Raw genomic sequence first — 14,949 nt, forward strand, 5'->3', positions numbered from 1 at the left:
CCAGGCAGGGACTAGCTTTGGTGTAAAGGACTGACTTCCCCCTGCCAACCCCTGTCGCCTGCCCGGCTGATGAAAACATTGGGAGCGACTTGCTTTAATCTAGTTGCTGCTGCAGGAACAGAGGGAAGCCACACGTCAACGCACGCCCTATGGAGTCCGCTTCCTCAGCGGCAGCTAGAAAGGCGGTCAGTTTTATACACGTGGACGGTTCCACCCCTAGCAGTCCGCAGAGGGGTCCCCGCACAGCACGGAGGGGTCCCCGCACAGCACGGAGGGGTCCCCGCACAGCACGGAGGGGTGGCCGGGCGGCGTGGGAGCTGCGTCAGTGGGCGCAGTGGTCATGGGGAGCGGCCGAGGCTGCCGGGGAGGTGGTGGCCTCCGGGAGGGTGGCCAGGCCGGGCAGCGCACGGCGGGAACGACTCTCTGAACCGGTGTCCCCGGCTCTGTCATCGCCGAGAATTTGCAGTGAAAGTTCTATTGATTCTTCCCCCGATGCTTCCCCGATGTTGTCGGCAACGCCGAGACGGTTCCCTTCCGAGCTGCGGACCAGCCGGACGCTTGTTAGATGCGAATGTGCAGGACCCGGTCCCGCCTGGCCTGGGCGTGTGCAGAAGTGGCTGCCGTAGTGGCTCCTTCAGTTTACTGCTCACGCGGCTCCCACCATCCCCGCTTCTGTCTAAATGCGCCCTGAAGCCATAGCCGGCTTGGCCCAGTGGATAGAGCGTCGGCCTGCGGACTGAAGGGTCCCGGGTTCGATTCTGGTCAAGGGCACGTACCTCAGTTGCAGGCTCCTCTCTGGCCAGGGCCCTGGTCGGGCGTGTGCAGGAGGCAGCCCATCGGTGTGTTTCCCTCACATCCATGTCTCTCTGTCTTTCCCTCTCTCTTCCACTCTCCCTAAAACTCACTGAAAAAATAGCCTCAGGGAGGATTAAAAAAGTAAAAATAAATAAATGCGCCTTGAGGTTTCAGGACAACATTCACACCACCCTTTCCTCTCCGATCTGAAGTGGGTTTTGTGGACTCTGCAGACAGTGTGACGGGAGCGTCTGGCTATTTATGACCCGTCTGCTCTGGGGCTTCTGGGTGTCGGACATCACTGAGCAGGTGTGGGGACCCTGCCTCCCTGCGGCTCTTCGGAGACCTGAGCGGATGTGCACCAGGTGTTCGTGCTCCGGCCGCCCCATGGCCCCTGGGAAGAGGTGTGTCCCCGTCAGGAGTCAGGAGGTGGCGCTGACCCCCAGGCTGCAGTGGCCACTGTGTACACGGCACTGACCAGCTCGGATCCATGTCCCTGCTCCGGGACGTCGGGCAAACTGCAGACACAGGCCCCAGCCCTGCTCGCACCCCATACTTAGCACGCGGCCCACGCACTCAGCTGTCTGTCCTCCACTCTCCCGATGGCCAAGGCACAGCCTGTGAGCAGCTCCGCCCTCTACAGAGAGGGACACGCCCCACACAGAGCTGTCCTCGCCCTCACCCATAGCTGCCCTGTCCCCCACAGAGCTGGCCACACCCCACACAGAGCTGGCCACACCCCACACAGAGCTGTCCTCGCCCTCACCCATAGCTGCCCTGTCCCCTACAGAGCTGGCCACACCCCACACAGAGCTGGCCACGCCCCCACGCAGAGCTGGCCACGCCCCCACACAGAGCTGTCCTCGCCCTCACCCATAGCTGCCCTGTCCCCTACAGAGCTGGCCACACCCCACGCAGAGCTGGCCACGCCCCCACGCAAAGCTGGCCCCACCCCCACGCAGAGCTGGCCCCACCCTCACCCAGAGGTCACGCTGCTCCACAAGGTGGGAGAGACCTCAGCTCCGTGTGAGTGTGACCAGTGAGCCCCTTGGTGACCACAGCACTGCAGCCCCCTCAGCTCTGGCGTCTGTGGTCACTTAGGTCATTGACTCCTCGGGCAGAGTTGTTCTGGGGCAAGAGAACTTCCAACCCCTTCGGCGAGACCCCCGTGCAGTTCCTCGGGGACTGGGGGGCGTTCTCTCTTTACGGATCTCAAAGAGGATCTATGGCTGTGCCCTGAACGGCATGGCTCAGTGGTCACAGCGTCGGCCCAAGCACCCAAGGGTCGCGGGTTCGATTCCTGGTCCAGGGCACATACCTGGGTTGTGGGTTTGCTCCCCGCCTTTGGTCAGGGTGAGTGCGGGAGGCAACCAGTCTTGCTTGCTTCAATCTCAATCTCTCTCTCTCTCTCTCTCTCTCTCTCTCTCTCTCTCTCTCCCTCTCCCTCTCCCTCTCCCTCTCCCTCTCTCTCTCTCCCTGAAAAGCAATGGGGAAAAAATATCCTCATATGGGGATTAACAACATGACTGCAGCTTTGGAACAAATCCTTTTGTACCAGGAAACGTTCCATGTGGGGGGTCACTTTATGTCCTTTTCCCACTCGGTTTAACATGATTAACACGGAAGTCCCCACCCTTGTGTAGTGACGTTTGCTCGGTAGCGTACCCGCCTTTCAGGCACACGGGAGCCTGCGCCCCACGCCGCCCCCGCACCAGCATTCGCCCCCGCACCAGCATTCGTCCGGCACCGCCGTTCGGAACCACAGAGGACGAGTGAGTCTACGCCCCCAACAGCCCAGGGAGCCTGAGTGTAAAATTGCGTTTGGGAAAAACTGTCCCGTGGAATGCAGGTTTCAAGAGCCAGGCCTCGAGTCTGGTTTCACAGGCCATTTCGTTTCATCTTCACTTCCTGAAAGTCCCATGACCAATAACCGCGTATCTGTTCCTAAAATTAAGACTAGAATCTAAGGCTACCTCCCCTCTTATAGAGAAATATCTGAGCTTGATGACTAAGCACGCAGAGAGGTACCTGACACCAGAAGATAGGAGAGCAGGGCAGCTTCAGAAATGCAGGAAACCCTGCCAGCCGGCGTGGCTCAGTGGCTGAGCATCGACCTATGACCCAGGAGGTCACAGGGCACATGAGTGGGTGCAAGCTCGATCCCCAGTGTGGGGCATGCAGGAGGCAGCCCATCAAGGATTCTCTCTCATCATTGATGTTTCTCTCCCTTTCTCTCTCTCTCTCTCTCTCTCTCTCTCTCTCTCTCTCTCTCTCTCCCTTCCTTTCTGAAATGAGTAAAAACGTACTTTTAAAAATCATTCTTTAAAAAACAAACAAGAAATTATGAAAACCCCGAAAGCTAGCCAAGCTAGCAGGTGGTCTCTCCTCTGTCCCTTGTGTCTAAGGGTCACAGCCAATCCCACTGAGTGACTGACTAGCGCTGGGGAGACGCATGAAAACGGAAGTTACTCAGCAGGTGTCTGCACTCGAGGACACAGGCCACGCCAGCCTTCCCCGAGGGCAGGGGGACGCGTGGGAGCGGGGGGGGGGGCGGGGGGGGGGAGTAGGGGGCGACGCTTTTAGGAGGCGTGAGTAGCTGGGAATACCTCTCCCCTCGCACCACTCACAGGACCCCCACTCGCTGTGAACAGCTCTGCCCTGGCCGAGCCTCCAGGTTGCCACGGCCGCTTCCTGCCCACGTGCCGACCTACGGTCCCCGACAGTGACTGCCCCGTGCCACGCACTCAGCGCCTCTCTGTGGGAGGTTTACGTGAACACCCGGGTCCAGGGATCCCGGAGGCTCAGGTCGGCGCTACACATCTTGTCCGGGGGACACAGCTGCGGGGCAGCGGAAACGCACTCCCCGCCCCCTTCCCGAAGGAGAACAATCCTCCGACGCCCGTACTCAGGCCGCCGCTCCTCACCCACTCACACTGCTAGTTCCCACCGAGGGCACTTCCCCTTGTCTTTTCAGAGAGAGTGGAAGGGAAGGGAAAAGACAGAGAGAGCATCGGTGTGAGAGGGACACATCGACTGGTCGCCTCCCGCGTGCGCCCTGACTGGGCCGGGGATCGAGCCTACATCCGAGGTACGTGCCCTCGACCGGAATCGAACCCGCGCTGTGACACTTCGGTGCCCGGGCGGATGCCCTAACCCCTGAGCCAAACTGGCCAGGCTCAGCGCTGACTTCCGCTTGGCATGAAGCCGAAGCTATTTCCTATAAACCCAGGACAGCAACGAACTAGAAATGGTGGGAAGGCCCCAGGCCCAGCTGCTGCCCAGCCCGTGGCTGCGGGACCGAGGACGCACCACCGGCCGTAGTACCTGACCACGCAGAACTCGGGCCTTCGATGTTCCAGCCACACTCCCTGTCCACTGACCAGTCGCTCCCTTGGACTGGTGGGCGACGAGGGAGCCCAGTTACTCCCAATTACACACGTCAGGGGATCGCCCTCCCACCCTGGCCTGGCCACCTGAGGAGCCCGCCCCCCGCGGGGCCAGCCCGCCCCCCGCGGGGCCAGCCCGCCCCCCGCGGGGCCAGCCCGCCCCCCGCAGGGTCAGCCCGCCGCCCGCAGGGTCAGCCCGCCCCCCGCAGGGTCAGCCCGCCCCCCGCAGGGTCAGCCCGCCCCCCGCAGGGTCAGCCCGCCGCCCACAGGGTCAGCCCGCCCCCCGCAGGGTCAGCCCGCCGCCCGCAGGGCCAGCCCGCCGCCCAAGGAGCCCGCCGCCCGCAGGGCCAGCCCGCCGCCCAAGGAGCCCGCCGCCCGCTGGGTCAGCCCGCCGCCCAAGGAGCCCGCCGCCCGCAGGGCCAGCCCGCCGCCCAAGGAGCCCGCCGCCCGCAGGGCCAGCCCGCCGCCCAAGGAGCCCGCCGCCCGCAGGGCCAGCCCGCCGCCCAAGGAGCCCGCCGCCCGCAGGGTCAGCCCGCTGCCCGCAGGGTCAGCCCGCCCCCCGCAGGGTCAGCCCGCCGCCCGCAGGGCCAGCCCGCCGCCCAAGGAGCCCGCCGCCCGCTGGGTCAGCCTGCCCCCCCCGCAGGGTCAGCCCGCCGCCCGCAGGGCCAGCCCGCCGCCCTCAGGGCCAGCCCGCCGCCCGCAGGGCCAGCCTGCCGCCCGCAGGGCCAGCCCGCCGCCCGCTGGGTCAGCCTGCCCCCCCCGCTGGGTCAGCCCGCCCCCCGCAGGGTCAGCCCGCCCCCCGCAGGGCCAGCCCGCCGCCCTCAGGGCCAGCCCGCCGCCCGCAGGGCCAGCCCGCCGCCCGCAGGGTCAGCCCGCCGCCCGCAGGGCCAGCCCGCCGCCCGGGCGCTTACTGTCCTCGGCCAGGTCGTTGTCCTCGGCCTCCCGCTCCATCTCCTTGCACCAGCCCTCCATCCTCTGCGTCTCCGTGTGCAGCAGCTTCAGGAACCAGGAGCCGTCCCTGCGGCAGGGCGACACCCGCCCGCTCTCGGCCGCGTCCAGGGACGACTCCGGCCAGGGCTCGGGCGGGGGCAGGGGCGCCGTGTCCACGGGCGCCCGGTAGTCCTCCCGGTAGCTGAAGAGGCCCTGCGTGCGCACGGTCCGCAAGGCCCCATACTGCGTGGGCGTGCTGGGCTCCGAGTGCCGCTGGAAGGAGTTGCCGAACTGCAGGCCCTTGTCCTCCATGGTCACCTGCCCCGGGAAGCCCTCCAGCTCCAGGTCCGCCTGCACGGCCGCCGTCACGCTGTTGGACCGCTTGAAGCGCCCGTGCCTGCGTGGGAGGGAGGGAGGGAGGGAGGGGAGAGACGGGAGGCCTCTGAGGCAGGCCGAGCACACCCTGGCCCACGCCTGTGCTCCCTGCTGGGTGCTCCTCCATCCAAGCCCATCCGGCTTGGCTGACATGGACCTCAGACACCTCCCTGCGTCTCAGTGTCTGCTCTGCAGGGTGGGGGACGCCCGGCCCGTGGGCCGTGTAAGGCCCACAGATCCTTTGGTCTGGCCCTGCCGAGGCCTCAGCGGTGAGCTGGTTAAATGTTCGACCGGACAGAGCAGGCTCATCTTTAGGTGGATAATTTTGTGTGGCCCTCGCAGGACACAGGTTCCCCGCCCCCGGTCCAGACAATGCCCAGGGATGTGAGTATCTTCCGGCACCAGGAGGGCCCTGCACTGGGGAGCCGCCCTCTGGGCCCGGTATGCACAAGCCCACACAGCCCCCAGCTGCGTATCCCGTGTGGGGACGCCTGTGGCCTGCTGAGCTGTGGCCACGCCCGGTCTCGCCGGCACGTGTCAGGGCACAGGCGTCCTCTCCCGCCGGCCGCCAAGCCTCCTGCCCTCTGAGTCCCTCACACACAGTCACGCAGGCGGGTCTGACCGCAGCTGGGGCATCACCAGCTCCACAGCCCATGTGGGTTGACAGCAGGACCAGGCTCCGAACCGGAGCCCAGATGTTGGGGGCGAGAGCCGTGTGCGTCTCCTGCACACTGCGCCCCAGCTACACATCTGGCTCCCCACCCCCGGGACCGCAGACGGCACAGCTGGGACCGCAGCCGGGAGTGACTGTGCCACTTACTGAGCTCAAGACAAAGACATGAGGACCTGCAGCTGCTGGTGGGGACGGAGGCAGCGGGCGGGTCCCCTGGGGCAGACGACGCCCAGGTACCAGAGGCCTCCTGGGAGCCTGGGAGGCCATTACTTTGTGGCCTGAATGATTTTTCCGTCAAAAAAACCTTTATAGGTTGGGTTCTAAAACACCCTACTATGCGCGACAGGCAGGCAGTTTACCAGTGAGATGCAGACTGAAGCTCAAGGTGCAATGATGATTAAAATGGTTTTATAAGATTTACAAGATTATACTATTCTAAATATAAAACAAAATGACGACCCTGGTCTTGTTTCAAAAATAACACCAGAGCCCAGCCAGTGTGGCTCAGTGGCTAGAGCATCAGCCTGCGGATCAAAGGGTCCCGGGTTTGATTCCGGTCAAGGGCATGTACCTTGGTTGTAGACTCCTCCCCAGCTGGGACCCTGGTTGGGGCTCATGAGGGAGGCAACCAATCAATGTGTTTCTCTCACATCGATGTTTCTCTCTGCCTTTCCTTCTCTTTCCCACTCTCCCTAAAATCAATGGAAAAACATCCTCAGGTGAGGATTAACAACAACAACAAAATAACAGAAAATAACACCGGAGTGCCTGGCCAGTGTTGCTCAGTGGTTGAGCATCGACCTATGAACCAGGTGGTCAGGTTAGATTCCCAATCAGGGCACATCACATGCCTGGGTTGCGGGCGATCCCCAGTGGGGGGCATGCAGGAGGCAGCCGATCAATGATTCTCTCTTATCACTGATGTTTGCACCTCTCTCTCTCTCTCTGTCTCCCTTCCTCTCTCTCTCTGAAATCAATAAAAACAGATGTTAAAAAACTGAATTAAAAAACAGTAACAGGCGTGTGAGGGACGCTCTGTCCGCTGCTGCTGGAGGCAGCTCCTTGGACAGAGGACGTGTGCCCGCGAGTCGGCCTGTCCGCTCGCGCAGATGCCAGACGGCTCCGGAGGGTCGTTCCCACCTCCCGCAGAAACAGCCCCGCGGACGCTGGCTCACGCCCAGATGGCGGGCTGGCAGGACGGATGGATGGCCCTGTTGCCACCAACGGCACGAATGACCGCTGGTCGGCCTGACCGAGAAGCCGGCCACCAGGCCCCCAACCCGCGGCTCAGGCCCGGCCACACCGCGTCCGCGAGGGGCTGCGTTACCTCTTCTCGTCCTCCACCTGCACGCCGACCGAGTGGTACTCGCGCAGGCCGCGGCTCTCCGTGTCCGAGTCCGTGGCGGTCTCCACCTAATTCAACACAGAACATGGCACTCAGAGCAGGGACGCGGGACCTGGGCGGGGACGGTCCCTGTGCGTGCTCACTGGCTGTAACTGATTACGCGTTTGTGTAATTAACGCAGAGATGCACGCGGCCGGGAGAACCACAGAGGGCCACGCACTCATCGGTGACCGTGTGCCACTGAGTTTCACCGGGTCCCACACAACCGCTCGCGCCCGGCTCTGCTGGGCTGCGCTACCACCGGGCCTCCCGGCTCTCCCACACCCTCCGGGGGAGGAAGCAAGCACAGCGCGGACCAGAGAGCGAACGACAAGGGGGCGAGTCACTGGAGCCGGACGGGCATCTGCATCCACATCCACACACACGGAGGGGTCGGGCCGGGGCAGGGGACACGGGCAGGCGCTGCCTCCGCCACGCAGCCGCCACGGGCGCCAGGAGGGCCGCGCCCGCAGGGTGACGCCAGCACAGGACAGAGACCTGCCTCCGTGGGGTCCTCCTGGCGGCCGCGTTGCCCAAAACGTCTCCCCAAACCCACACAGCGCCGTCGGCAGCGTGACACCCACACGCGGGGATTCCCGTGAAAACAGTGCTGCCACCCACATCAGCGGGAAAAAGCTGCGGAACCAAAGGTTAGTTTAGTTGTGAATATGATCCCCTTTTCACAAGAAACATGACCAGGCCGACCAACGGGACTTCGATCTCAATCCGAAATGTGAGAACGAAGCTGTGAAACACGTCTTTTCTTAGAAACGTCGGCCATCGCTGCCCTGTGCACAGACCGGTGACACCCGCCCGTGAGCCACGCGGGCAAAGGGGCCGCGACGCAACAAGCGTGAGTGTGATCTGTGGTTGTTCGAAGGCGGAGCCGCGGCCTCCGCAGGGGTGGGGGCTGCTCACCGGTGGCTCACAGAGGTGACGGCACCAGCAGCGGGCACTGACTTCATGCTCGTCAGGCGCCAGGCACTGCGCTCAGCGCGGAACAAACACGCGGTCCACATGGCACCTGCCTTCGTGTCTCGCCGCGCTGACCGGCTGGGGAATCAGAGACGGTGAGTATCCGGCCGGGAGATGCCCAGCTTGCAGGGCGGAGTGAGGGCTCACAGAGGATCTCTCCCATCACAGAGCCGTACTTTGCACGGACCTGCTCCTGCCAGACTCAACCCTGGGCACCCGCTGGTGCCTGGGCCCCGGGGGACGGTGGGCACACCCAGATTTTGTTGGTGTAATTCTGAAAACAGGCCTGGGAGTCACGCCCGGCTGGCAGCGTGCCCCGAGGGCTGTAAGGGGAAGCTGCTGGGAGGAGGCGGGTCCCGGGGGGAACCCCACCTGCTGTGTCAGGCGGCCATGGCTTTAAGGCATCTGTCCTCATTATTGCTGGCTGTGGAGATTGTGTCCGATGTTGCTGCACACGAGGGGATCGCGGGGAAAGCGGGGGCGCGCGGGATGCTGTCCCGGCCCCGGGGGAACGCCGCTGCCTGCCCCGTCGCTGCGTGGGATGGCGTTTCGTGAGCAGAACCCATTTGCTCACTCGTCTTCCGTGCAGGGATGAGGGTGACCTCCGGTTACACAGCTGCTGCTGTGAGCACGCGTCTGCGTGTGGCATGCACGCAACTCCCATGAGTACATTCCCGGCCTGTGGGGCCGGTCAGAGGCTAACAGGGAGCAATGTTGGTGGCGATTGTCCACTGGACCGCTGCCCAGGGACTCAGTCCACAGGGATGCGTCCAGCGGTTTCCGTACCGGGCGGCGCTCTGCCTGCATCCTAAGTGCCCAGCGGGCGTGCCTCCCTTCGCCCACGTGTAGGGCTCTGTCTGAAGGAACGGCCGTGCGTCCTGCCTGTGGGAGGCAGTCACCGCAGCATGTTTACACAGGGTGGGGACGGCGGGCACAGCAGGGGCAGCAGGGGGCACGCGGACCGACATGTGGGACGTGACGGTGACTCACGGCACAGCATGTGCCTCCGAAGTGGCCGTGGCCATGGCTGGACCACCCGGGATGCTTAGGACACGACGTGGATTGACACTGACCCACAGACACACACTCACGGACGCTCACACACACGGTACAAATGCAGCTAAACACAACCACAGGGTTCTTCTTCTCTTCTCCGGTCGGCACGGGTTCTCCCTGCGAATTCTACTGTTTCTAGAGGGAAAGGGTCGCTTTCGGGGCGGTCGGATCCTGTGTGGCTGGGGGCCCCAGGCACAGGCCATTCTCTCTGATCTCGGAAACGAGGGCATGGACGGCTCGCTGGAGCGGTGCGAGGCCCTGGCCGCGGAGCCAGACCCGCGTGTGTCCACAGAGACTGTCCCCTGACCTCTGGCCTCGGGCTCAGACGGCCGGGCGGCCGTGACGTGGGCACTGGGTTCAGGGAGGACCGCTCGGAAGAACAAGGAAGGGCTGGAGGGCGTGTGATAAGCACACCCGGCCCGGGCAGCTCACTGTCCCCCCGTCTCAGAGACCCGGGAGCGGCAGCTTCCTGCAGACAGAAACAGCAGCGTCAGGGAGAGGAACTTCCCTCACACGCGGGAAGGAAATCAGGGGACTCTTCCAGGAGGAAATTCCGGGTGCGATGCGCACGCATTTCCGTTTTGAGAAACACACGCTTGTCTTCATTTCCACTGGACCCACCGTGTCCTGGACCCAGAGGAGGAAGGTGAGTCAGTGAAACCCCCACGTGCTGAGCGAGCGCCATGCGGCTGTGTGTGCGGCTCACGGATGCATGGGGACCGTCCCCTAGGGGAGCGGTGGGCGCCTTCGCAGAGGCTGTGCAGGCCCCTGGGACCCAGAGCGCTCACCCCCCCACCCCCCACCATGGACAGAGCAGCTCCTGAGTGAATGCCGGTGGCAAGTGGGAGGGAGGACAACCCTGAACCTGACGTGTTTAAGAAACAGGAGTGGTTTTTGTTTTTTTTTTTGGGGGGGAGTGTGTGCATGTGCATGTGTGTGCACACACATACACATACATGTGCCCATGGTTGTGCATGTATGTGCCCACAAGTGCCCACACATGTGTATATGTGCGTGCATGTTAGGACAGGCCCGTGTGCCCGGGCCCTGTCTCGTGTGTGGCCTGGATCTGCAGGACGTCAGGGCTGATGAGCTGTCATCTGAGACCCTGGTCTCTGGGGGACGGGCCCAGAGCCTCCCGAGCTCAGCCGCAGGTCCGTGCTCTCAGCCCCGCTCACTCCGCTCCGCCTGCCCAGCCTGCACACAGCCAGGCAGGCGTGGCTCTGATACAGTCCCCGCACGCTCCTCAGGGACCCATCCCACGCCCCCATGGCCAGGAGGTGCTCCCCACTCCGCACTGCACTGTGGGGGGCTCAGCTCTGGTTGACGGGCCAACTGGGATCCCAGCAGGGACCAGGGCTTTGGGGGGTCTCAACGTGAAGGGTGGAAGGCTTCTGGGCTCGCACCTGCGGAGGGCGCAGGGAGCCCGTCCCACCTTAGAGATGGGCTGGGCAGGTGCCTGAAGGTCCTGGATTTCAGCCCTACTGCGGGACCGGGGCTCCGGCAACCCTTCTGACAGTTTCGCACACACGCGCGCGCACACACACACGCACACACATGTGCACACACAGACACATGCACACAGAGAATCACACACATGCACACACACGCACACGCACACACACACAGGACAAGTAAAACCTCTACAACAACAAAGTTGCACATAACAAAAAAAACAAACACAAAGAAAATAGTTGATGTCCCGACTGTCATGAGGAGAGTGAGGGCGGCTCAGGACAACGGCAGACACCGGCCAGGCTGCACAAGGGAAAGGGCCCTGCAGTCACAGCCCATCGCCATGGTCCAGCAGCCACAGCCCAGCTGCCACGGCCCAGCAGCCACAGTCCAGCTGCCACAGCCCATCCACCATGGCCCAGCAGACACGGCCCAGCTGCCATGGCCAAGAAGCCACAGCCAGGTGCCAAGGCCCAATAGCCACACCCAGCTGCCACGGCCCAGGTGCCACGGCCCAGCCACCATGCCCAGCCCTGCAGACCCGAGCAGAAGGGGCCCGCGATGAGCTGCACCGAGGCTGCCAGGACTGTACGCAGCCTCGCTCAGGGCCTGGGCTTCTGCAGGGTGTGGCCCTGCTCTGGGAGGGACACTGACCACACCCTGAGGCTCCCTGCTGTGTGTGTGCGTGGGGACCACGCTCCCCAAGCTCCCGGCAGCAGCGCTCCAGGGGTGAAGTGATCGGGGGCACCGCCTGCCCAGGGAGGCCAAGCACATCGCATGCTAGCCGTCTACCAGCTGCGGATAGAGCGCCCCTGCCCGGAGCGCAGCCCTGGGGACACGCCGCCTCAGCTCATCCATGCCTCCTCCTGGGGAGGAGGGGCCCATGGCGAGACCTGACCCTCCTGGCTTCAGCGAGGCCTGGACCCCGCTGGCCATGCGCCCTGAGGCGAGTCACTCACCCGAGCCTCGGTTTCCCCGCGATAGCGCCCGGCGCCCGGGGTTATGGGAGGGTGGGCATGTGGTGGGCAGGGCACGTGGCGTGGCGTCCCTGTCAATGCTGTGACTGGGCCTGAGGACAGGGACGCCTCAGCCGTCCTAGCGTCTGCGAAGCCCCCACGGGAACTCGTCACTGGCGACCGCCTGTTGCTTTTCTCTGCTCCCTGCTTGGCTCCCACCCCCATCAGTTTCCATCTCGGCCTCTTCTTGACCCAAACACCAGGGTCTGTGACAATGCATTTCCGTGGCTGTGAGTGCACTTCCGTCTGCCCGTAGCTCCTCCGCGAGCTCACGCGGACTGCGCACTGTTCTCACTGAATCCCGTACATACGGGCGTCCTGCTTCACACTCATCTTCACCATCCACGCCCCGTCCACGCCCTGTCCACTCACTCATCCAACACTGACCGAGCACGCGCTACGTGCCAGGCACTGTGCTAGGCGCCGGGTGGCCATGAGGTGGGAGACCCAGCCGGCCATCATGGAACACACAGTCGGGGGGGGGGGGGGGAGGGCGGCATCCAGAAAGGCGTCTGGGGAGAGAGCTGTGTGACTGCGTGTTAGCGGGTGGGGCAGAGGCGGGTGGGACGGGGGTGAGAGGAGGCGTCAGGAGCTCCTGGGGTGATGTGTGTGTGTGTGGGGGGAAGGGGAGTGGGGGCCGGGTAATCTGCTGTGACGGGGCCCTCACAAGTCTTCTCTTGAAACGTGACCCACAACCCTGTGGGCTGTGCTGTGGCCGCAGGAAGTTACCGGACTGTGTGAGCCGGTCTTAGTCCTCATACCTGGAGCAGATCGCACACGGGGTTGGGGGTGGGGTGCTGGGGGTGGGGGTCCCCGCAGGGATGGGCTCCCAGCACAGTGCCTGGCACTCAGCGTCAGGACTGGGGTGACAGCTGTCGCTGGAGTCTGGGAAGGAGGTAAGTTCATGCGGACGGGGCTGTGAGCGCTGGTACTTACATCCGACCTTGGGTATGGTTGACGCTCTGGGAACTCAGAATCCTAAACAAAACAACGAACCACAGTGTGGGGACCCGGCTCGCGGACCGGCCGCGGGCCTCCCAGCCGCTCCCGTCCCGATGCCTGCGCGCCCCTCGCTCTCGGGGCCACAGCTCTGTGCCCTCAGCCCCGGGAGGGAAGCCCCGACTTTTAAAACGTCTGCTGGACTCAGGCCGAACAGGGAGTGACGGAGTCAGCGGAACCTGTCTGCACAGGGCGCGGGGCTGCTCCTACCACGCCACGGTGAGCGGGGTGGTCACGGGGACAGGTCAGGGCGTCTCCTCGGGCAGCCACGGCCCTGCAGCTCCCGGGCTGGGACCCGGGCTTAGGTGTCTGCCCCGCGCCCGCCCCTCCCACGCACGGGGATGGACGCCCTGGACAGAGTCAGGGGCAGATGGGCCGCCTGCTCTGAGGTCTGCATCCTGGGTGGGCGCCGGGCCCTCCGTGGTCTGAAACCACGGGACGTGGCACTCGTCGTGGCCACACAAAAGCCCCGGAGCGTCCTGTCTGGTGCAGGAGCCTGGGCGACCCACGTGGGAGTGGCCGTGGGCACCAGCCTGGGTCAGAGCCAAGGCCTCCTCTCTCTGTCTGGGGCTCCCACACCCCCACACCCCCCCGCCCCGGGCTGGCTGCAAGGCTAACAAGCTTTGCAAGAACAGGACAAGAAATTCCTTCTTCAACAAGAAATAACCCAACTCCTTGCTCTCCCAGCAGTTGATGGCCCCTAGACCATGCCCCGGGTCGGGAAGGGGAGGGGAAGGAAGGGGAGGGGAGGGAGAGGAGAAAAGGGAGGGGAGGGGAGGAGGCCTTCGGGCAGCAGGGCAGGCCTGGGTCAGGGATGGCCCCTCGGGGTGGGGGAGGGGGCGTATTCATGCACCTGCGGCTGCCAATGGGGACGAGACCCGCCTGGCGTCCCAGCCCTGAGGCCGCGGCTCCACGAGACGGGCCCGGCTGTGTCTGCCTCTACGTGACCCCCATTCCCGTGGCGGCAGCGAGCGGCTACCTGGATGCCGATGGAGGTGAGCCGGCCCCGGAGGAACTCCTCGGCCTTGGACGTCAGGATGGCCTTGTCCCCGCGCCCCGGGCTCGGGCCGTCGGCGGCGTGGCGCTGGGCGGCCGTCTCCAGGGCCAGGCTCAGGGCCTTGGTGCTGTCCAGGCTGTCGGTGGAGTTGTAGAGGCCGCGGCCGTCCTGGGCCCACGGGGAGCCCCTCTGGGCGCGGCCCTCCTGGTAGGCGTCCTGCGTGGACTCGGTGCTGCTCTGGGCCGTCACCGAGATGAGGGGCCTGGAGGTGGTCCGGGGGGGCACGGGCGGCGGCGTCTTCTTGTAGTTGGCGTAGGAGACGGCGGCTGCAAGACACACGAGAGGCCAGGTCAGCAAAGGCGCGCTCGCCGCCTCCCCCCGTTCGGAGGGCAGTCCACGGCGGCCGCGTGTTCCCTGCCCGCGACCCGCTAGCGAGCCCCTCCCAGCGTCCGGCCCCGGGACTTGCGGTCATTGCAGGAAGCGCCGCGCTCCGAGACGGGACACGGGAACTTCCCACAGTGTGATCCACACGCCGAGACCCACCCTGGCCCGCGCTCAGTGACTCCGGCCGCGGACGGAGGCAGTCACGCCCCGATTCTCACCCGGTCACAGCATCACGGGGAAAGGCTCACTTCATGAGACCCTTGAAAAGCCGGGAAATTCTGCCCAAGCTGGTGCGGCCCAGTGGCTAGAGCAGCCATGGGCAAACTACGGCCCGCGGGCCGGATCCGGCCCGTTTGAAATGAATAAAACTATTGAAAAAAAAAGACCGTACCCTGTTATGTAATGATGTTTACTTTGAATTTATATTAGTTCACACAAACACTCCATCCGTGCTTTTGTTCCGGCCTCCGGTCCAGTTTAAGAACCCATTGGGGCCCTCGAGTCAAAAAGTTTGCCCACCCCTG

At 64.3% G+C, this 14,949-nt stretch overlaps 1 protein-coding gene across 1 annotated transcript in view; it reads right to left on the bottom strand.

Annotated features, from left to right (window-relative positions):
- The window catches only part of DLGAP2 (DLG associated protein 2), a 69,250-nt gene that overhangs the window by 11,843 nt on the left and 42,458 nt on the right, over positions 1-14,949 (bottom strand). The window contains exons 6-9 of the mRNA XM_081085080.1: positions 14,024-14,367; positions 12,982-13,023; positions 7,487-7,572; positions 5,093-5,508 (exon numbers count right to left, since the gene is read on the bottom strand). Coding sequence (XP_080941206.1) covers positions 5,093-5,508; positions 7,487-7,572; positions 12,982-13,023; positions 14,024-14,367 — 888 coding nt within the window. The remainder of the gene's footprint in view (positions 1-5,092; positions 5,509-7,486; positions 7,573-12,981; positions 13,024-14,023; positions 14,368-14,949) is intronic.

Source organism: Myotis nattereri (genome assembly GCF_964212035.1).
Source record: "Myotis nattereri genome assembly, chromosome: 2".
Classification (NCBI taxonomy): domain Eukaryota; kingdom Metazoa; phylum Chordata; class Mammalia; order Chiroptera; family Vespertilionidae; genus Myotis; species Myotis nattereri.